Source organism: Manacus vitellinus, unplaced genomic scaffold (assembly GCF_001715985.3).
Source record: "Manacus vitellinus isolate BGI_N305 unplaced genomic scaffold, ASM171598v3 scaffold_0_pilon, whole genome shotgun sequence".
NCBI classification, from domain to species: Eukaryota; Metazoa; Chordata; class Aves; order Passeriformes; family Pipridae; genus Manacus; species Manacus vitellinus.
The window spans coordinates 38,058,360-38,080,447 of record NW_021938789.1 but is presented as its reverse complement, the minus strand read 5'-3'; the positions used below and the strand labels follow the sequence as shown (position 1 = coordinate 38,080,447).

The 22,088-nt window shown below is 39.3% G+C and overlaps 1 protein-coding gene and 1 non-coding gene across 2 annotated transcripts in view; one reads left to right on the top strand and one right to left on the bottom strand.

The window, feature by feature from the left end:
- Positions 1–11,629: 11,629 nt before the first annotated feature.
- Positions 11,630–22,088, bottom strand: part of DCHS2 (dachsous cadherin-related 2) — an 88,653-nt gene continuing 78,194 nt past the window's right edge. Inside the window, exons 18-20 of the mRNA XM_018071050.2 lie at positions 20,587–20,873; positions 16,693–16,831; positions 11,630–15,258 (exon numbers count right to left, since the gene is read on the bottom strand). Of these exons, the coding sequence (XP_017926539.1) occupies positions 12,632–15,258; positions 16,693–16,831; positions 20,587–20,873 (3,053 nt within the window). The 3' untranslated portion in view covers positions 11,630–12,631. The remainder of the gene's footprint in view (positions 15,259–16,692; positions 16,832–20,586; positions 20,874–22,088) is intronic.
- Positions 18,900–19,005, top strand: LOC112841128. The gene has a single exon (XR_003212761.1). It is a non-coding gene; the product is annotated as a U6 spliceosomal RNA (small nuclear RNA).

The window sequence follows — 22,088 nt, the reverse complement described above, 5'->3', positions numbered from 1 at the left end:
AAAGACTTTGATCATGTGTTAAATGGTTTTACAGTAAGTGGGCAGGACTGCAAGTAGCAAGGTACAGAACAAGGAACTTATCCTCAAGAGCTTCATTTTGATGGGCTGCCTTTGATCCCACAAAGACCAGATTACAACTTTGAAGTCCATCCTAGCAGTGGGTGGATCACCTCAGGAACCGACCAGAGAACAAAGCACATTCCAAAGGCAGGACCTAGCTTAAAACTCCTGAGCTGCAATTCAGGGACTTCACCAAAAAAAGAAACCCAATACTTGTGCCAAGCCATCTAACAACCACAGAATCTGGGAGAGTGTTCAGCTCACTTCCTTTTTATCTGTTTGTCCAGTTGCCAGCTTTCCCCAGGTTTGTTCTTCAGCAGCCACTGTCAAAGAGTTATTTCTTGAATCATATTCTGTTTTGCCTATACCTTGCGCAAATGACAGGAACTGCTTAATATTTATGGGAATGTAACAGAGAAAAGAATTTGAAATGCTTCAAAACTGAGGAATCGGAAGACGAAAAAACGTAAGAAAAGCATTCAAAATGTCTACAATAAAAGAAAGAGAAGGAAAGAAAAGAAGTTAAAGATTATTTTTCCTTTCGTGAAAGCCAGCTAGGAATTCTTGAAATTCTTCAAGCGACATTGAGCTACATCTTCTAGATCTAAATGTGAAACAGGATTTAAGCACATGCTTACACAGATATTTCAACCACTGACAATTTCTGTTCCCACAGGAAGATTTCCTCTTTTCTTATCATTTCTCTACATCTTCGACAGTGTCTTCATTAAAGCTGTTCCTGAGACATAAATTTGGTTTCTGAGTAGGGAGTTTTCTGAAAATCATAAAGTGTTAGATTTAATGCAGAGGGAAGCATAAAATGATGTAATTTTTCATGTTGTGAGCACTCTTCCACGTATTGAAGAGATTTGTCCTGGGTGAGAATTCCCACTGAAGCCCTGGGGAAGAATTGGATTCAAATAAATTATTCCCAGAGAGCTAAGTTCCATTTTCATTACATTTATAGGTATTGAAAACAGGGAAAATTTGTGAATAATGTCAAGAGGAAAAGATGTTAGAGAGAAGAAAAGGAGTGGAACTTCTCTCTCCTGTATCCCCTCTTAAAACAGACTCCTGGCTTGAAGGCCACTTAAGGAAGGACACTGTTTGTATTGTGTTTGCATTGCAGCACTGACTAAGAGGAACACCCACAGGAAAAAACCAGTTAATTAAAACACCAGCAATCAATTTAAAACAACAACAAAGCCTATTGGGAAAGTTCCTGGGAGGAGATACTACTGTTGTATTTCCTCCAAGATTTCCACAGAAATACATAATATCCAGTGATTGACTCAGCCCTTGAGCTACAGATGACACTTTGCAGACTATCAGCGGATAGGAACTTGGGATCCAGCTGTGGTAACTTCTTTCATATGCACAGAGGACTCAGACCCCAGTCCATGAGAGCAGGGTGACACTTGCCACAAGTCGACTACTTTCCTCTCAAAATAAACTATGAATCTCACCCTTGGAATTAGCCTGCCCAGAATAAAAGCTACCAATAAGCTTAATGACTCTCCTAGGTTGCAAGCAAAAGATTTAATTCCATTAAAAAGCCAGTAAGTCTCTTCCTACCTAACTGTTTATGGTTAAAAAAAAATCTCTGTCTGTGGCTGATCATGAGATATTTTGCTTTAAGAGGCATGCCAAAAGTTCTCTCATTTTTAGAGGTTTCTAAATGCATTATTTATAAGTTCCTTTACTCTCACAGAATTCTTTATAGTTGGAATTGTAGTATTAACAGATCTTGGCTTTACAGTCAGAGACAGAAATAGAAACAATAAAACTTTAAAACTTACTAAAATATTTTATGAATAAGCTCTTGTAAAATATCAGGCATCTACAGAGCACACTGTGGTGTGAAATACTCCAAAGGCCTTATTGTTGCTTCTTGGAGACAACATGTATCACTCACTGACAGCATCTTCAGTCAGAAATACTGAATCTTTCCAAATGCACACTGTGATACTTTCTACAACCACATTCCAAAAATGTTACAATTTTTAAATATGTCTCATACACATCTTTTATACTTCCACATCTATAAAATGGAGTGAGATGATTCAGTAATACAATATTTAATAGCAAAATCTGCTTTTAGTCATCTGACTACAGGTCCTCAGTTTTGAGTTCAAATCCCAAAATAATTTTTGGCAGGAAGAGATATTGTGGGGTGGGGAGAAAAACAGGCAGGGAAACAGAAGAAGGAAAAAAGGTAGATTCATGAAACTGGAAGCTTAGTAAAATGTGCCTGCCTTTGAGTTTTCATGCATTGTTTATGAAATGTGAACATCTCTATTAAATTTCAAAATACCTTGATGAAAACTCAAACAAAATATTTTTAAATATTTGAATCCCTGGGCAAATTTTGAAACTGCTCAATTGGTCCCAAACTCACATCAAGAAATGGCAGTTCTAGATAGCCTAATGGATTAAACAGAGTTCTGTGAGTTATGGTACTTTGAACAGTACTGAAGTCCGTGCCAAGATGCATGATCCTGGACACCACCATCTCAGTACATTCTCTTTTGTACTTGCATTCATGCTTTATGCAACTTTTTCAAATGGTAGTGTTTTCTCTGTGCTAACAAAGATAAATTCTTTCTTCAAATACAATTGTGTGAAGCACTATTAATTCATAAATGTTCAATACATCTTTCTAGTTTGTACTTCTGAAGAAACATGACAAACCTCTGACATTATTTAGGGACAATAAACATTGTCCAGTCCATTAGTAAGTGAAGGAATGGTAATGCTACAAATGTCAGAGAAGAGATACCAGGATGAATATGGTTGAATCAGCAGCTGGAGTACTTGGCATTCAAGAATCAAATAAAAATTGGCTGCAAATACTTCAGGTCTACAAATGTTAAGATGCAATTATTTTTGGTATTTAAGAATACTGGAATAACAACTGAATGAAATGTATTTCAAGGAGCTGAATATGTAGCTTCTGATGAGAGCCACAAAAATTTCTGAAGGACTGGAGAAAATTACATATGGTGTGACAGTAGAAAAGGTTAAATAGAGATTAAAACAGATATGGTTACAAAGACCAATCATATCAGAAATTCAGGTGCCCCTTAATCTAAACCAGAGCAAGGTAATATAAGAACCAATAGTTGGAGGATGAAGTTTGAACAATTCACATATGAAGTTAATCCAAATTCCCTCTTGTAAACTGACCAAGCTCTGTTCCAATCAGGCTTCTTTCTGTCACTGGCTCTATTGGAAATATTAAGCAATCCAGAAAAATCCATCTGCAAAACCAAGTCCAGAAAAATCTGTCTACCAATGACTTCGCTCCAACTCTGGTTTTCCCTTCCAATATACTCTGCAATAAATGTATCATGTTGCAGTTCTAGAATCAACTCTTACTTGGCACTGTGTCAAGTGCTTTTTTGAAACTCAAATACATGAATTCCATTGAATTTATGCATTGAGCTGTCTCCTAAAAAATGCAGGGTTTGGGCACATGACCTACCCTGAAACCTGAGCACAATACTGTTGCACCTGTGTGTCATGATTTTTCTCCAAAGCTGATTCCAATCCAATGGAGATAACTGTTCAAGGGTTGGGTGAATTTCCCCATCTTTGCTAGGGGGACTCCATCACGACTTTCTAGTGGCATGCTTTTTTATCCTTTCCTGTTGGGCATGCTAACTCCACACTCACATACTCTTTCACACTCTTAGGACAACAACTTTTATTTCCCCTCTCTTTGAGCATGCTGTTTTCATCTCAGGCATGGTCTCTTTTCCTTCCCTGCTCTTACTATTAGCTTTGCCCTGTCATTCATCCCATGGTCAACATCAACCTCATTTTCCAGGGTTCTTATTTCTTTCTTTTTATGAGCAAACAGCCTTTGGCAGTTTACAGTTATTTTCTGAAGTCTATTCACTGACTTTTTGTAATCCTTACACTTTGTCCCCTTTGAAACATAAATATAAGGATAAAACATACTGGACAGTCCATACCGTGGTTTGTTTTTTTTTTTTCCCTGAATAATGTTTGCTATCCAGACAGTTCCAGCTCATGTTCACATCTTTAGCTGGATACAATTCTAAACTTCTTCAGCATTCAGACTGCTGGGTCCCAATGCCTTCACCTCTATATTTTTTTGCTCTTTGAAGTCAGTAATCCTAGAATTTAGCTTACATTACACAGTAGGGAATATGATCAAACCTATTTTAGGTAGTGTAGCTATATCGGTACAATGTTCCACTTGAGCTAGTAAACTGTGATTCTGTTAGCTGGAGCAAAAAATGTGGCAGCACATCTTCAGATATTCAAATCAGCCCATTCAGAAGTATTTTGGTTCTCTTTTATGGGTAGATACTGTTGTGTAGACATAATTTTTAGTTACAGACCAGTTCCTTCCTTTCATCAGAACAGGTGTTGGGTTTTTTTTTAATTTAAACAAAATTAGCTTTTGGTTACAGACACAAGCTTGTTTTCTAAAGTTAAGTCTTCCATAACATACTAATTATTTATCAAAATAAAAATTAATATAGATCACCTGTTGTCATTAACTTTGTGAATAAATGTTAGCTCTAAATGATCCTAACATGATTAGCAATATTTGTTTACCAGACATAAATATATTATTACAGAGAATCATCCAGCAGTACAGTAACAGAAAATCTTATGTGTGCATATATACCTGTGCCTAAGCCAACCTTACAAGCCACAGCAGGCTCCATAACCAACCAAAACCTGCTCTCCCTGGACAGCACAAATGCTTTTGATACCCATGTTCTAATTGTAAATATTATACTTGACTTCACATCTTGCATGAGCAGTTGAAGTTTCACTGTGCTGCAAAGTATCTTTCTGAAAAACATACAGGAAGCTCAGTTGTGTCTAACCTCGTTCAATACCACACCTGACCTTTAATCACCCACTGAATCATCTACCTTTTCACTATTATTGATGGTAACACTTCTTTCTTACAGTAACAGAATAGTTTAGGTCAGTAAGGACCCCTTGAAGTCTCTAATTCAACTTTGTGTTAAAAGCAGTGCAAGCTTTAAAGTTATATCAATTTATTCAGGGCCTTGTTCAGTTTTGCAAACCTCCAAATCTCTTGTCCATTCCTCTTGCCTCCGTGATTCCTTTTTCCATTATTGCCTCCTCACTCACCTGATTTTTCTCTTCCATATTACAGAACCAAGCTTGAGAAACTGTGTGTGTCCTCTCTGACCTTCTCCACATTGTTTTTCCCTATTCTTTACCTCTTCTTGGCTGATCAGCAGAACTCTGCTGAAGGTCATTGCTGTAGTTTAGGGATAGTATTCTCCAGTTTAGTGCTCCTACTGCTCCACTGCTGCTCACTACCCCCTTCCTCCTGTGGCAGGATGAAGAGAAGAATAAGAGGTACAAAAGATAAAGATCATGGGTTGAGATAAGAACAATTTACTGGAAACATCAACGAGACAAGTAAATGAACAGTAAGAGCAACAATACTAGCGACAGAAAAGAAACTATTCACACAGAAAAACCCACCTGATAATAGACAATATCAGCCTCATTTTCTTGACCAGAAAGGAGGTGGTATGGAATAACATCTGTGCCCTGGTCATGCCCCCTCCCAGATACTGCAAAAAATGAACCCTGTCCTGGCTGGAACCAGGACAGTCATCTAGGCTGCAACGTCCCAAAGCCCCAGCTTTTTGCTACTAGCCTTGACAGACTCAAGCAGACAGTTTCTTTTGTCATGAGGCTGCAGGTGAACAAAGGAAGCTTTTTTGTTCCTCAGAGGTTATTTCTTAGTGCCAGGTCTTTAACATGCAACTCTGTCCCGGGCAGGCAGAACAACACTGTCTTCTGGACAGCTGCACTGGCTAGCACTCAGTTCTTCTTAACAGGGAATTCTCACTAACAGAGATCTGCTCTGCGTCTGTATGTATCTCTGCTCTCCCTTTCAACTCCAGTTTATCCCATTGTCTCGTCTCTGTCATAGACTTTTACATATCACCCTCTTTCTTCATTGCTGAGACTCAGAACATCTCTGCTTAAGAGATACACACAGTAAGCAAATGTACACACATTTCAGAATAATGTAATCAGAAGTCACTGGAAAGCTTTTGCTCAGATTCATAATTAATCTCTCTCTTAGGGAGAATACCCCAAAATCTGTCTTTTTGTTACTTACTTGTGGTAGTTTTTTGTAAATTAAGAAGCTCAGCAGGTGACAGCTTCGATGGCACTGTATCGGTCTGAGCTATTGCAATAAAGGATCACTAATTTTGCCATGGGAATTGCTAGGCACTTTTGCTTATACATGTGAGAATTATAATTGCTACAAAACATGAGCTGTAACAAAGGATTATCAGGTCTGCATTTCACAAAGTACTACCTAGCAGTATTGCCTAACACAAGATCTTCCTAAGCAGTCAGTGTCTCAAGCAGGTGGGTGAATTGGATGCACCTTTTACTCAGTCTCATGTTTCAAAATTCAGTTATCAAGATGTTCTCCTTGCTTCATCATTTCATCTTTACACTAGTTACAGTAATCAAATTTCCTTGCTGCTTTTTGGTTTTGTGGTATAAATATCACTACTTAACTCAATGTAAATCACAGGAGACCTCATTAAACCCCACACAGAAACTACCACTAAGAGGAAGCTTGTGTTATTAAACCCTCATTTATCTCTAATAATGATGGAACATATAACATTCTTTTAAGGGGAAACATTAGCATCTTGGTTCCACACCTTAACTGATTAGAGATAAGAATGCCTAATTTTCAGTTATTAAAACTAAGTTAAAAGAAATATGTGAGAGATGAAAATGGTGAACACTGAAACATATTAGCTGGATATGGAAAAACTGAAGGAAAATGGGGAGTTCAAACATATCATTGATCAAGCATAGTTTATGACCTTCAGCAACAAGGTTACATGTAGTTTACTGCAATTTGATTGCCACAGAATAGAGTAAGCCACTGAAACTTATCAATCTCTACCCAGTGAATGTGTGATCAGCCAATGGCACAAGATGCTCCACTAGTGCCACAGAAGACAGAATTCAAAGTGCAAAAGATATATGACTTTGGAGTTCAACTTAAAACTGAAAAAACACATGCATCTTTCAAAAAAACCCAAAAAACAACAAAACCCCAAACCCAAAAAAACACCAAACAAAAACCAACTCCACAAAATCCCCCAAACCCTAACAACCACTCAGCAACTCCCAAATCCTTCCTGGCTACTTTAACAGTTATTAGGATCATTTTGAAGATTAATTCTAGACAGTACTTGACCTCAGGTGAAGTGCTTACAAGACAAAGACAAGTGCAGAAATTCCTGTCTGAAGGCATGATTATTCTGTGCGTTCAGTAAAAGCAGTAGTAAATCAGGCAGCCAAACGTAGTTTACATAAAAGTAGAATGAGGAAACAGTAGGTGACCTTTCCTTTACAGACCTTCTCAGACTTCTTTTAAAAGTCACTCCAAAATAAGCACATAAAGCAAGGTTTGTATCAATCACCATGAAGCATAGAGGAACCTCAACTTCAAATCACAGCCCCTCACTGCATGCTGGTTCTACTCTCTTTTCCAGGCTCTTGCTGTCTCTTCTCTTAATGCTGCTTCCTGCTGGTTTACAGCACTGTACACTGGGGAGACAGCTCTCCACTGCCAGGGACTCTTGTGGGAGAACCAGGAACACACGTATGTTGTCGATTTCTTCCAGGTGCATTTTTTATTCAAGTCCCACTGAACTCACTAGAAGAAGTCTTGGGGTATTGGATCAGAACCCAATATTTTAAAAGCCTTTGAAATTAAATGAACTCTACAGTTTGTTAAAAAGGAGAGTCTAGAAATGAGTCTGCATCCAGCTAGATGGGGCTTGAGACATGACTTTCTGAGGTCAACGCAAACAAGTTTGACTTGCTACCCCTTTCTTTTGGTTATATTACCAGTAACACCATTTTAGAAGCTCTTTTGAATTTCCCATTTGAAAGTTTCCAAAAAATGATGGAGGCATATATATTACGTAACAGCTAGTGAGTAGGAATCATGTAGCCCTATCCATTCTGAAATGTCACTTTTAGACAACAGCTACTGCTAGCTGACCAGCTCTCACAATCAAGAGCTTTACTTTCATTTTCTTAGTTTTCTGAAAGCTTTTTGTAAGCAATTAACATGCAGTTTTAGGGCAAGGTGACCAGTACTGTGTAAATACCAACCTTCCAAAAAAATGTTAAACATAATATTATTTTCAATAGGATAAAGTTACACAGATGTGACCAACAGTTTTAAGTGTAGTAAACATGATACTCAAGAAATCTGAGTTTTCTAATTGTAATGAGATTTTCAATTGATATTTTGAATACCATGATGGATGCCTTCAGGCCTTTACTATGTCATCTGCATTTTCAGGCATGTGGCTTGGCATCTAATGTTTCATCCACTACAGGACTTGTTTGGTCAGTTGAACATTTATACAGTAACAAGTCAGCAATTGTGATTTTTATGACTATCATCAGCTAAAGGATTTGGTATTGTCTACATTGCTCAAGTAACCCATATGTGTCGAGAAGTATAATCATTTTGCAATTTTAGCCTACCCTGCTGCCCCTCTGTATTCCTTACAGATGCTCCTCTGTTACTTTTTACACATTTTAGAAGAAAAGCATCTGATGTTTTATGAGGAATAGCCCTAGCAGCAATGTAAAGTGCAAGTCTAAACCAAAAAGTTTTAGATCTTCATTTTTCCCTTCTATGAGGCCCCTTTTCTTTTGCTTAGGCATCCACATTTTTTCCAATGTTTTTGAAATGTTGCATGTATTTATGGAGGAATTTTCAAAGCCACCAAGAGGATTTTGATGTCAGACTGCAGTTCTTCTGAATGAGATCTGATTATACAAATCCATACACAGACTGAATATACATTAGGCCTTCTGTACATGCTGAAGAACAGTTAACAGAGCTAGCAACTAGGCAGCACCCAAAAGTATACTCAATTTGATTCTGCAACACTAGTTATTCCAACCAGATCATCTACAGGGAACTAAGTCACATATTTCCATAGTGAGTTGGTTCTCTTGTGGCAGATACTAAGAGCAAGAAGCCATAAAGCCATTTCACTAGCCAAGTAAGCCAAACTGTAAATATAAACCTCTCACCACAGTATATTCAATTAGAAAGCTGCAACTGCCTCCTATTCCAATTTGTGATTTTACAGGATTTTAAGGAACAGCACCTTTCATTCACAGCCAACCAGTGCAATTCCCTCATTGCAAGGATTCAATTCCTCTGTGTCCTTCATCCTCAGGGGCTGGTTTTCAAGGCAGCACTGCTGAGAGGCAGTCTAATCCAATTGCCTCACATGCCTGTGGTAGCCAACTGGATTGCCAATTGGTCTTTGACTCCATGAGCTGTAGAAGTATAAAGCCATATGGGCACAACTGTCAGTCTGGTGCTAGTAACACTTTTTTTGTCAGGGCAGCGTGTTTGTAGTTTGTATGTCTCCCAAAGAGAACAGTTAAATATAGTTTTTCAGGAAGCTACATGTCAATTACAGAAAACAAGTGACATACAGCACAGAGAATGGATGACAACTAAATGTAAATGATAGTAGGAACTGTCAGTGCAATAGAATTAGCAACAACAGTTTATTTTTATCAGAACTATTTTTACCTGTAACTGATTTAGGAACAATTCCTATCTTCAGTTGAAGATAAAAGACAAACTAAGTACGGACTTGTGTAGGTAACTAGTGGTTTTAGTATCATTTTAGAAAACAGGCATACATTTTTATAATCTGTAAATGATGGGTTCCCTAAAAATATGAAGGCTTTCCCCCTTTGCACAGAAATCTGCTTGAGCATCATTATAACGATTACTACCGGTGGATGGAATTTTTATATCCATTTGGTAGTGATTTACACTAGTGTTTTCAAGGCTGCCAACAAGCAAATCCAGAAGGCAGGCAGCCAAAATTCCAGAAGAGACAACTGTCTTTTATTTTATAGCTTATGCTTTTTGAGCTTAATATGATTTTCCACTAACAAGTTTTGTACCTTCTCCCAAGTGCTAAAACTGGTGTGCAGAATTGCAAAGTAACACACCCTCTTCAAGGCAAGCTAATATTAAACTCATGGTAAATTATAGAAGTTATACTGTTTACTTAGGGATAAAAACAGTAAGGTTTAAAAGAACTGTACATGATTTATTGCAGACACTTGTTTCAATGGTTATACTTTTAAGCCTGACTACAACGTGTTGTTTCTCATTTTATAAAAAATTAACTAATACATAAGAGACAATGAAAACATTGCTGTAACACTTAATAGGAACACAAAGTATGCATTGGTTATATAATGTGCTTGATAAATAGGATGCAAATAATATCAAATCTGATTAGAAAGGCACCAAAAACAAGCTCTGCAAAAAATGCATAAACAGAAATAGTTTTCACATTTTTCAAGAACTCTTGGAGGTGGGCAACCATTAGCATGGTGAGGACCAAATATTGTTCTAAATATGATGACTGATGCTTTTTAATGATTTCTAATTCTAATAGCATTAGAACTCTTGCAACAGCAATATTAGCAAAGAAAAAGCTACTCATCCATTAGCCTAGACTCTACACATGAAAGGAAGTCCTAGCTACCAGCTTCACATCCATCAATGTGAAGGATGAAATATAGTTTTTCTGTATAAAGCATTTATTCTTCCACTGATCACACACTGGAAAGATAATCCCCGTCAGGATGGCATGTGCTCATTGCTCCTCAGAGCAACAGCTGCCACTTGCCCATGACCATCTGAAACTAACAACACGTTCGCTAAGTTCTTGACTTTATAGAAAAGGTATCTTTGTGTGCCTCCCAAAACTATAACTGCACAGAAGTGAACACCCAAAGAACACCTTTCGCTCTATTAGAAATTACTGTACAACTTAAGACATGTAAGTCAAAAGTAAACAGGCTATAGATGACATAATGCTAACAAGTGGAGAATAATATTCATTCTGAAATAATGTCCTTAAACTGATACCCTATTATTCCCAGTTCAGATATGAACTGGAAATCAGTCCTCTTTTTTGCTTTCCTCTCCCTGGCACAGGTCTGACTATAAAACTTACCATTCTGTCTTCTTAGTAAAATTTGTCTATCCCAATGAATGCCTAAGCTATGTCTTGTTTCCTACTCCACAGCAGTACACAGAAAAAATGCCAGTTTTAAAAGACACTCTCTTGCATAGCAGCATGGATCCTATTCTATATGCAGGGTGTACGCTGACAATTTAGCCTCAGAAATAGGATCTTTATTCAAAGACAAGTTATGAGCCCACAGGCTGCAAGTCTTGACACGCATGACTGAGGACAAGCAGCCACTGCACACCTGATGCTGATTCCACAAAATCACTCAGCCTGACCACACTATGCTTTCCCTCCACCTGTACAAGGTATACTTCTGTACACATCCAAGTCGTAGCAGATTCCTGGGCACCAATTAGACACTCCCCTATAGCTCAGTTCTAATCCATGTGATGTAAAAGACTTTTAAATATACATTGAAGAAAAAACAGTTATTCTACACGTATTTTCTGTGTATTTTATTGATCTGATACAATACACAAGCATACGCAGCATGTGTGTGTCTGGATATACATACATACACAAAATGCCAAATGTATGATACATACAACAAACAAGGCCAGATTATCTGGTCTTGTAGAGATCTTTGGTCCAACACAGGACCAAAGACCAGGGTGGACACATACAAGACCTTCAGAACTGTAACACTGTCTGTGCTTACAGTTGCCTGAGGACCAGGACAGCTTCTGTAACAGGACAGAAAGACAGCAGGTATCTATTTGTGATGTAATAATAGAGAAGATGGTTGCTTTTCTCTTATGGTTATTCTGTTTTCCAAGGGTGAACCATTATTCAGATGATTGTGACTTGCTGGCTTTGAACCAGGAGATAAAGAAGAGGTGCACAGAAAGTGCTAATGGGTTTCCACAGCACAAAGATAGCTAATAAAGCCCAAGTATAAGGCATAGCAGATGATGAAACCACCCAGGCACAGCAGGTTGTTGGGACTCAGGGGCTGAGATTTGGGAAGTCTGGATACACACTAGAGAAAGAGCTCTGTAGGAATCCTTGCTCTATTCTTTGCCCACCTCCAGACCTGCTGTACTTACACATCCCTCTGGTATCCTCTTCTAATACCACCATAGAAGCAGTCAGAACCCACCAGCATGCTAATGAATCTTTGCCAAAATAAATAATTACTTCCCTTTATTTGTTATTGATGTATTTTATGAGAAGAACAGTAAAATTAGTCAAGTTGGTTATCAGGCACCTGGCTGTGGGTTTTACATAGGAAACCACAGGTGAGAGTTGAAAGAGGAGAAGCCTCATGGTCTCACAGTGTATTCTAGGAAGAATAAGATGTACAGTTACAAAGTTTGTGGTTATTTTATATTTTAACTGTTTCAGCTCACGGAAACAAAGAATACTGGTGATATAGCTCTGACAGGCATATTTTGCTGTTAAAAAATAACAAAATATATTTTAAGCCATATTTTTTACTGTAAGATATGTCAGTTAATAACCTAGACCTGAATTTCTTCCTCCATTGCAAGTTCATAGCTTGGATCAATAAGACATGTTCCTATCATTTTCCCATCAGATACTACTGGAGAAGCAGTAGGTGTCTGCATAGTAAGTAAAGAGAGAGAAGGAGAAAAACTTGGGGTCATGGTTGGTGGAGGGTATCCAAGATTATGGATAATGGGAGAATGAGCATATTTATTAAATGCTTGCCTTGATGTTATATTTGGCATTCTTGGTGGCACTGTCCGTATGCCAGGCTGTGCTACTGATGTTATCAAGGGAGGAGGGAAAACAAGAGATTTCTTCTCCTTGGGCAAGCTGTGAATGTGTACGTTTTCATCTTTCAGTTCTGCAATATCATTAAACACTGAGGCAAGAGATTGAAATCTGGGTTCCCAGCTGAGTACATAATCTCGGTTATAACTACCTGCAAGATCCTCATCAGAGGTGCCAACAGCTGCAAGTGAATCACACCCAGAGTCTTGCCTATCTGACATCGGGACACATTCTCTTGTGAGGTCTGTCATTATACCTTTCTCTTTTATTCCAATTTTCTTAAGTGTTTGAGACAAAATTTCATGTGCATAGGCTGTGTCACAGGCTTCTTCTCTGCCTTCTCCTTTAATGGTCTGCATGTTCTCCGTGCTTTGCATGGTAGCCATGCCATCCATTTCTCCAGACTGATAGGAGAACTGATCAGACTCTCTTGGGATCCCTGAATCTGGCATTCGCGAGCCGTATTCGCTCAGTGCTGAGCTGGTGTTTTTTCTGCAAGGATACTCGTTGATCCTTTTTATTTCTTCATCCTCTGCAGTTTCTCCTTCAGCAGAACCATGGCCACTGGAGTCTGAATGCCTGCAGGGGACATCATCATCCTTCCCCTCTCCAATTCTTGCTAGGCTCAGCCATTTTGCTATAGCACCCATGGGAAGCATACTGCTCTCAGTACTTTGGATTTTCTGGCAGTCCTTATCTTCTCTTGCTGAATTCACATCAGTAGCTGAGGAGGAAACTGCTTCTTTTTTCACACAAGCATTCATCGGATCTTTTCGCTTATGTCTCAGAGTAAGTGCGATCAGACCGACCACAAGCAGCAAGAACACTATCGATGAAATGGAAACACTAATGGTCAGGCTGTGTGCTGATGCTGTGAGATCAATATCAGGAGAACTGGAAACATTTACAAAAACAGTGCATATTGTGAACTTTGACTCCATTTTTGGGCTATGAGCTCTTACCAACACTTCCAGACTATCATCATTCTTTTTGATGCCATTTTTCTTTCTGTGAACAGTGTGAGTCAAATAAATATTACCACTGGTTTCATTCACAGAAAAGAATGGAGAAGGTTTTAGAAGAGAGTAATGAACAACTCCGTCCAGTCCACCATCACTGTCTGATGCTGTCACTCTGCCAAGTAACTGGCCTGCTTCATTCTTCTCGGGGAGATTAAAAAAATAATGTTCTTGTGTAAATACTGGGTCAAATTCATCTCTCCCCTCAATATCTACCTGAACTGTAATGGTAGCCAATGAGTCACCTTTGTCTTTTGCTTGGATTATGAGGCAGTACCTATTCTGACTTTCATAGTCAAACATTTGCTTTGTATGAATATCTCCTGTCAAAGGATCAATAAAGAACATGTCATGGTCTCTAGGAGCTTCACGATGAGCCAAACATGAAGACTGAATGGAGTAGGTAATGTGCCCATAGGAGCCTTTATCAAAATCCAGTGCACAAACAGCGCACACAAAAGAAAATGTAGGCATATTTTCACTGACAATGCAGCTCAGACTGGGAAACAAAAAAAGCGGGGCATAATCATTGTCATCTAGGACATTTACAAAAACAACAGCAAAAGCCATATTTTTTATATCAGCTCCTCCATCTGTGGCTTGGATGATCAAAGTGAATTTCATGGTATCCTCATAATCCAGCATTTTCATCAAATCCATTGATCCTGTTTTCTCATCCAAGCGAAAATGTCCCCTGTCGTCTCCAGAGATGATAGCATAAGTGATCTCTGCATTAGTGCCTGCATCACAGTCATTTGCTGAAACTTCGGTGACATGACTACCTATAGGGATGCTTTCTTTGACATGAACATGGTATTCCGGGCTGCTAAATACTGGAGCATTATCATTAACATCCAGCACAGTTATTAGCACAGTAGCAGTTGAATTCAAGGAGGGTGTTCCACAGTCAGAGGCAAGGAGGACCAAATGGTGAGAAGAAGCTGTTTCCCTGTCAAGAACATCGCTCAAAACCAGACTGCCAACAAGTTTGTAGGATGTTTCTGACCCCATGACGCTTGTTTCTATGGAGAATAAATTCTCAGCATTGCCTTCAATAATAGAGTATTCAACATATGTGTTTTCATGGGTCCAATCATAGTCGATGGCTGAAAACATGAGGACGCTTTCTCCGACTGAGGCATCCTCACTCACGCTGAGATTGTACAGAACCTTTGTGAACTGAGGGGCATAGTTATTTACATCTTCTATGTGCACCGCTATGGAAGTAACTGCAGTGAGAGCGGGACTGCCACCATCCATGGCTTCTATCAGAAGATGAATAGTGGAAATATTTTTCAGCTCTGTCACTGGTCCTGTAGCAAACACTGAACCTGAAAATACAAAAGAATTAACAAAAGGCCACACTCCACAGGCAAGTAAATGTGATTCCAAAAGCTGAATCTAAACAGTCATATTTGAAAATGACTCAACCATAATGGCTGCACAAACCATAGTAAATCTCTTGCATCCAGAGAATAGTGGGTCAACAGCTCAATGGATGGACACGATAGACATCACTTACTAGTGGTGTCCCTCAGGGGTCTGTACCGTGACCAGTACAGTTTAATAGCTTCATCAGTGACACAGACAATGGGATCGAGTGCACCTTCAGCAAATGTGCATATGACACCAAACTGAGTGGTGTAGCTGACATGCCTGAGGGATGGGATACTATCCAGAGGGAACGTGGACAAGCTCAAGAAGTGGGGCCTCATGAAGTTCAACAAGGCTCAGTGGAAGGTCCTGCGCAAGAGTTGGGGCAACCTTTGATACCAATTCAGGCTGGGAGATTAAGGGATTCAGAACAGCCCTGTGGAGAAGGACTTGGGGATACTGGTGCACAAAAAACTGGACATGAACTTGTAATGTGTGCTCACAGCTCAGAAGGCCAACTGCATCCTGGGCTGTGTTAAAAAAAGTGTGCCCAGCAGGTTGAGGGAGGCGATTCAGTCCCTCTACTTTGCTCTTGCTGGAGCCCACCTGGAGTACTGTGTCCAGCTCTGGACTTTTCAGCACAGTAAAGATACAGACTTATTGGAACGAATCCAGAAGAGGGCCATAGAAATGATCAGAGGGCTGGAGCCCCTCTCCTGTGATAAAAGGCTGAGATAGCTGGGGTTTTTCAGCCCAGAGAAGGGTCCAGGGAGACCTCACAGTGGCCATAAAGGAGCCTTATAAGAAGGATGGGGACAGACAGGCTGTTGTGACAGGACAAGGGGTAATGGTTTTACACTAAAAGAGGGTAAAGCCAGAGTAGATATAAGGAACTATTTTTTTTTTATGAGGGTGGTGAAACACTGGAACACATTTCCCAGAAAGGTGGTAGATATCCCATTCCTGGAAAAATTCAAGGTCAGATTGGACATGACTCTGAGCAACCCGATCTAGTTGAAGATGCCCCTTCTCATTGCAAGGGGTTGGACTTGATGACTTTTAAAGATCACTTCCAAACTATTTTGTGATTCTAAGAACTCATAGCTAATACTGTGAAGCCAAGGCCTCCCCACAACAATAAAGTATCAAATACACATACTGCATCTAGAGCAGCAAAAATATGCATGGTTCCGGGACAAACTGAGAACTCCAGTCTTTGATGCGATCAGTTCTTCACTGATAATGGCAGATTTAGCCAAAACATATGCATGGACTTTGGCCACCAAAAATTTCCAGAACTCAACTAATCGCTGGCAACAGGTGAGGAAGCAATAGGACTCTTCAATTTACACTAAAAAAGCTGAAATAATAAGCCATGCTTACAGACTCACCATTCTTGTGATCAATGGAAAATCCCTCAGAAGAAGAGAGGATTTTGTAGGAAATCATTCCGTTATGCCCAGAATCTCTATCTGTTGCAGAGACTGTCAGAACAGTGGCATCCATAGAAATAAGCTCTGGCAAGTTCACCTGACATATAAAGCAAAAATAGAGCTTAATAAAATATTTGAAACATAAAAAGTATACATTTGGCTTTATTTGATCTTATTAGAAAAAAACACACACAGTTCCCAGCTTTGGAAAAAGTTTTACTTACCCATTTTCTTCTGGGGCAAAACTATAAAGAGCTGAGATATTGAAAACTATGCCTTTAATACAGCTAAAATTCACAGTACACTATAAGCAGTAGTAAAATCCACCCAGCTCATTATGACAGTGAGTTCAGAGAATAAATGAATCACTTTTTTCAAAATTACATTAATGGACTGCAACTAATAGCTTTTCTTCTTGCTTTCAAAAACACCTTCATTTCCATACATGGAATACAGTCTGCAGTCTCTGTTTGGAATATATGCTTAACCACTAAAAAAAACCCAATACATGCACCCTGAAAATTCCAGCACTAGAGCACTGGATTATTCCTAGAATTTAGTATTTCAAAATTCTCCCTTTTTTCCTCTAGGAAACCAAGAAAGCCCATTCCCTTTTTAACAATTTTCATTATTTGAAGTCCAGATACAGTACTTTTGTGACCAAAGTTTCCTTCCAAAGTATAAATCTTTGGAAGTATAAATTTCAAATGAACAGCATGATATAGCAGCTACCTCTGTCATAACTTGAAGTGTTAGTTTAAATAATTTAAACAGAGAGATTATATGTATATAATAACCATACGTATATATTAAACTATATATAAGGAGCATAAATATGAAAACACTTGAAAGGATAATAAAAGGGTAAAAATACAGGATGATGAATAGGGAATTATACATATCATTGACCAAAAAGCAGCACTGTATCTTGCTCTCCAAGCAACACATCCAAACATAAGGATTGTGGAAAAGAGAAGCTCAGCTGTTTATGTTAACATGGTCAATAGAGCTACACTGTTTTGCATCACTTTATAATGCTGCCTATAATGTCTGCTCCAATCTACAAAAAAATTCCTAGCACTTGCAGAAGAAAGTACTTGCCTAAACTATTATCCATAATCAGACACATAGGAGGGTTGAAGAAAACTAAAGTCTAAAAATCACTTGAGCATTAATAGTGCATTTTTTTCCAGAATGTAGATTTATGAGTACAAGTGGGAATTTTACATAAATCCTGACAACTCAGGCACCTGAAAGTTTTACAGGTATCTAAGTGACTAAACCACTGTGCCTGCACTTGCTCATAGATTGAAAATTCTTTACTAAGCCAAATGTTTAGACTTATTTCTTGAATAAATCTGTCTGATATTTATAAATGAAGCATTATTCAATCCACGTCTTCTGTTGTGCCTCATATTTTTGGCTCTGAGGACGTCCACCACACACAAAAAGCACCAGATCAAACAAACAGTTCAGTTCACAGGATTGCAGAATGGCTGAGGTTGGTGGGCACCTCCGGAGGTCACCTTGTGCAACCCTTGCTCAGAGCAGGGTCACCTACAGCAGGGTGCCCAAGACTGTGTACAGATGTGTTTTGAATATCTCCAGAGACAAAGACTCTACAACTGATCTGAGCAACCTGTGCCAATACTTAGTCACTGCTAGAGGTTTAAAAATAAAAAAAAAAAGAAAAAGAGAAAGATGTTTCCTGATGTTTAATAGAATTTCCTGTACTTTGATTTGTGCCCACGCTTCTTGTCCTGTCACTGGACACCACAGAGTGGAGTGTGGCTTGCCCATCTGACTTGCCCATCTTTACTCCTCACCATTATTATTTACACAAATTGGTAAGACTGAGCTTTCTCTTCTCCAGGCTGAACTATCCATGCTCTAGGCTCTCCTGCGCCTCAGCCCAAGCTGCACAGGCCTAGTCCCACACCAACAAGTCCTAAGGAAACAACTGCTCTGGCACCCAATTTCTCCTGTGGCACTTTTATTGCAGCCGACCTTAACCTGAAGCTCCAGGCTTTGTCTCTCTCCCATTCCAAGCCCTAACTCCAAGCTGTTACCTCTGCTGAGCCTTAGACCACGCCCCACAGTCCTACGGCTGATTAAGTCAGCAAAACCCTTTTAGCAGCCTGCTCTTGAGAGTCTTGTGTGATATCATGCTCACTTTGGCAGCACAGATAGTAAAACTGCAATGACACAGAGAAGTTATCATGACCCCTGTGCAAGGATGACACGCAAATTCGTGAAGCATTCCATACTGTTTTAGGGATCTGGGGTGCTGGTTGGCAGCAGGCTCAATGTGAGTCAAGAGTGTGCCCTGGTTGCAGAGGCAGTAAACTCTACGCTGGGCTGCATCAGGTACAGCATCACCAGAGAGTCAACAGAGGTGAATGTCTCACTGCATTCAGCCTTGGTGTGGCCTCACCCTGAGTGCTGTAGGCAGTTCTGGGCCCCACCCTTTCAAGAAGGGTGTGAAGGTTCTTGAATGTGTCCAGAGGAGGACAACAAAGCTAGTGAAAGGGCTGGAAGGCATGTCCGATGAGGAGTGTCTAAGAACTCTGGGTTTGTCTCATTTGGAGAAAAGGAGGCTTAGAGGTGACCCCATTGCTCTCTGCAGCTTCCTGAAGAGAAGGGGAGAAGGAGGTGCTGAGCTCTTCTCCCTGATAACCCAGTGACAGGACACGTAGGAATGGCTCAATAGCTGTGCCAGGAGAAGCTCAGACCGGACGTTCAGAAGCACTTCTTTACCGAGACGGTGGTCAAACCAGAACAGGCTTCCTCGAGAGATGGTCAATGTCCCAAGCCTGTCAGTGTTTAGGAGGCATTTGGAAAATTCCCTTAAAAACATGCTTTAGCTTTTGGTCTGCCCCTGAATTGGTCAGGCAGTTGGACTGGATGATTTTTAAAGGTCCCTTCCATCCTAAATTATTCTAGAACTCAATGACTCTGAGATTAGGTCAGTTGGCTAGAACATGGTCTAATAACACCAAGGTTGCGTGTTCAATCCCCATACAGGCCACATATTTAAGAGTTGAACTTGATGATCCTTGTGAGTCCCTTCCAACTCAATATTCTGTGAAATCTGTGACTCTGTTTTATAGACGCTCTAATTTCTTAAATCATCTCAGTGGCCCATAGCTGTCCATAGTGACTAAAACTGCTTTGTTTCACTGTTAGACAATTTGATTTCTACAACAGTATAGCAGTTCAAATGCTTGTCCAAAAGTCCAAAAGCTGAGCTCTGCACCCTCCTCAGTCCAGTAGGGGAAACTGGGGAAGTCAGAACTCCTATGCTTCACTCCCTAGATGAGCACCACTACTGTAAGGCAGGGTTACACATTACAAACTATAAGTGCATGAACTATCACAGGGGCACTTGCTACACCTCTGTGGAGCTGTGTAACAGAAAATGAAGAAATTCATGCCATAGTAACAGGGTCAGAATAAATGTATCAACTTCTTCACCATTCTCTCAGAAGAAGGAAGTTCTGAACACTGAACCCTGCTCCTCACTGGTTTGGATAATATCCCGTAACTCCTAGTGATGAATGCATGGTGTATGGAATACAGCTAGCATTCACATCACTTGCCTTCTGAAGTCAGAAACCACAAACATTCAAACAGAACAATTCCCTCAGTTCTTTTAGTAGAATTCTTAGGAAGAGGCTGGGGTTTCCCAGAAGAGCTCTGCTTTGTTTCTGCTCAGAAATAGTTTGCAGAGACCTTTCTTCTTGGTGCTCAAATGCATTTTTAAGACAAACATAAACAAGTACTCTTACTATTTATCATCATATACGGAAAGATATCTATCACGTGTTTGTTGTCCATTTGCCATGTTCTCACCTGATATGAATCCTGAGTAAAGACTGGTGGGTTATCATTGATGTCCAAAACAAGGATAGTGAGTTCTGCTTCTGTTTGATGCACAGAATCTGAAACTATGATTTTCAGCTTATAAACAGCAGTTTCTTCAAAATCTAATGGTTCCACTACTGTGACTACACCAGTGTGTTGATCGATGGTAAATTTCATTCCAGGACCATTATCATAAATAAAACCAAACTGAAGTGCTGGCCTGGAGTCTGCATCACTTGCTGACACCTGAGTCACTATAAAACCAGGCTGGGCATCTGAAACAATAATTTTGAGAATAAGTCATAGCTAAAAGATGATGTTACAATTTCTGAGGATTTTGCCTATTTTGTAATATTGAATCTTTGATATATGTAAACTTTCAGTATAGCTTTTGATGTATTTTAACTTTGTGTTTTACAATAAGCACAGTATCCAGAAACAGTATGGAAATAGTAGTGGATTTCTTCAAAGGTATGTGCTGTATCCCAGTTTTAATTTGGGTTTTCTCTAGACTTTCTCAGATCCAGTGTAGTCATAACTGTTTCTTTGCTACCAACAGGAACTTACATGGTTTTACATGAGCATTTAGGTGACATGAATTTATTGAACAATGTCACAAACCTCCACAAGAATATTTAACTGAGGCATCAGAGACCCCTGGTCTGTGTAGAACCAGCAAATGCAATTCTGAAGCTTTTCAAAGGAGGAGGCCACTAGAGAGAAAGGAGACCTCCAGACAGACCTACATGGTACAAAAATATTAGGGTCTATCAAGGTATAACCCTATGAGGTTGAGAAACTGGATACAGACAGCTTTGTCATGGGCTAAATTGACAGTACCGGTAACTGCAAACTGAACCTATTAGTGATCATTTAACAAAGCCTGGAACTAACAGAAGCTAAACCATTTCCCATTTGCATGCCTGGGGCATGAGGCTTCAAAAATACTGTATCATATCGTAAAACAACTGTTCTTAAACGGCATACAAAAAGCTAAATAAGTAACTACTATTTACAGCTGCTGTGCATCCATGAATTCTGTACCTGTCATTACCAGTGGGAGCTAAATTTAGGAAAGGCTAAAACATATCACGAGAAAGACAGCCTTGATATCTTTTCTTAACAGAACTACTGGGGTTTCAACACCTAAGTCTTTATAAATTTTCCGTTGTGTATCTTAACGCATTCACATATATGATGCCTGTATTTGAAAGTTATGGGCTTAAGACTCAAGATCTGCAAATGTTGAGCTAACATCACACAACATACCAGATGTGTGCTGGGATGAGAACTTGGGAGGTCCTGGGTCCTCCTATTTATGATCATCAACTGGATCAAGTTATAGAGCATTTTAACACTTCATTCAAATTTACAGAAATTATTTCTTTCATCACAATGAAATTCAAAATGTCTCATTTCTAGCAATGCTAGTTTTACCACCAAGCATTTTTATTGGAAAAAAGTGGAAATTGAAGACATATGAAGGATAT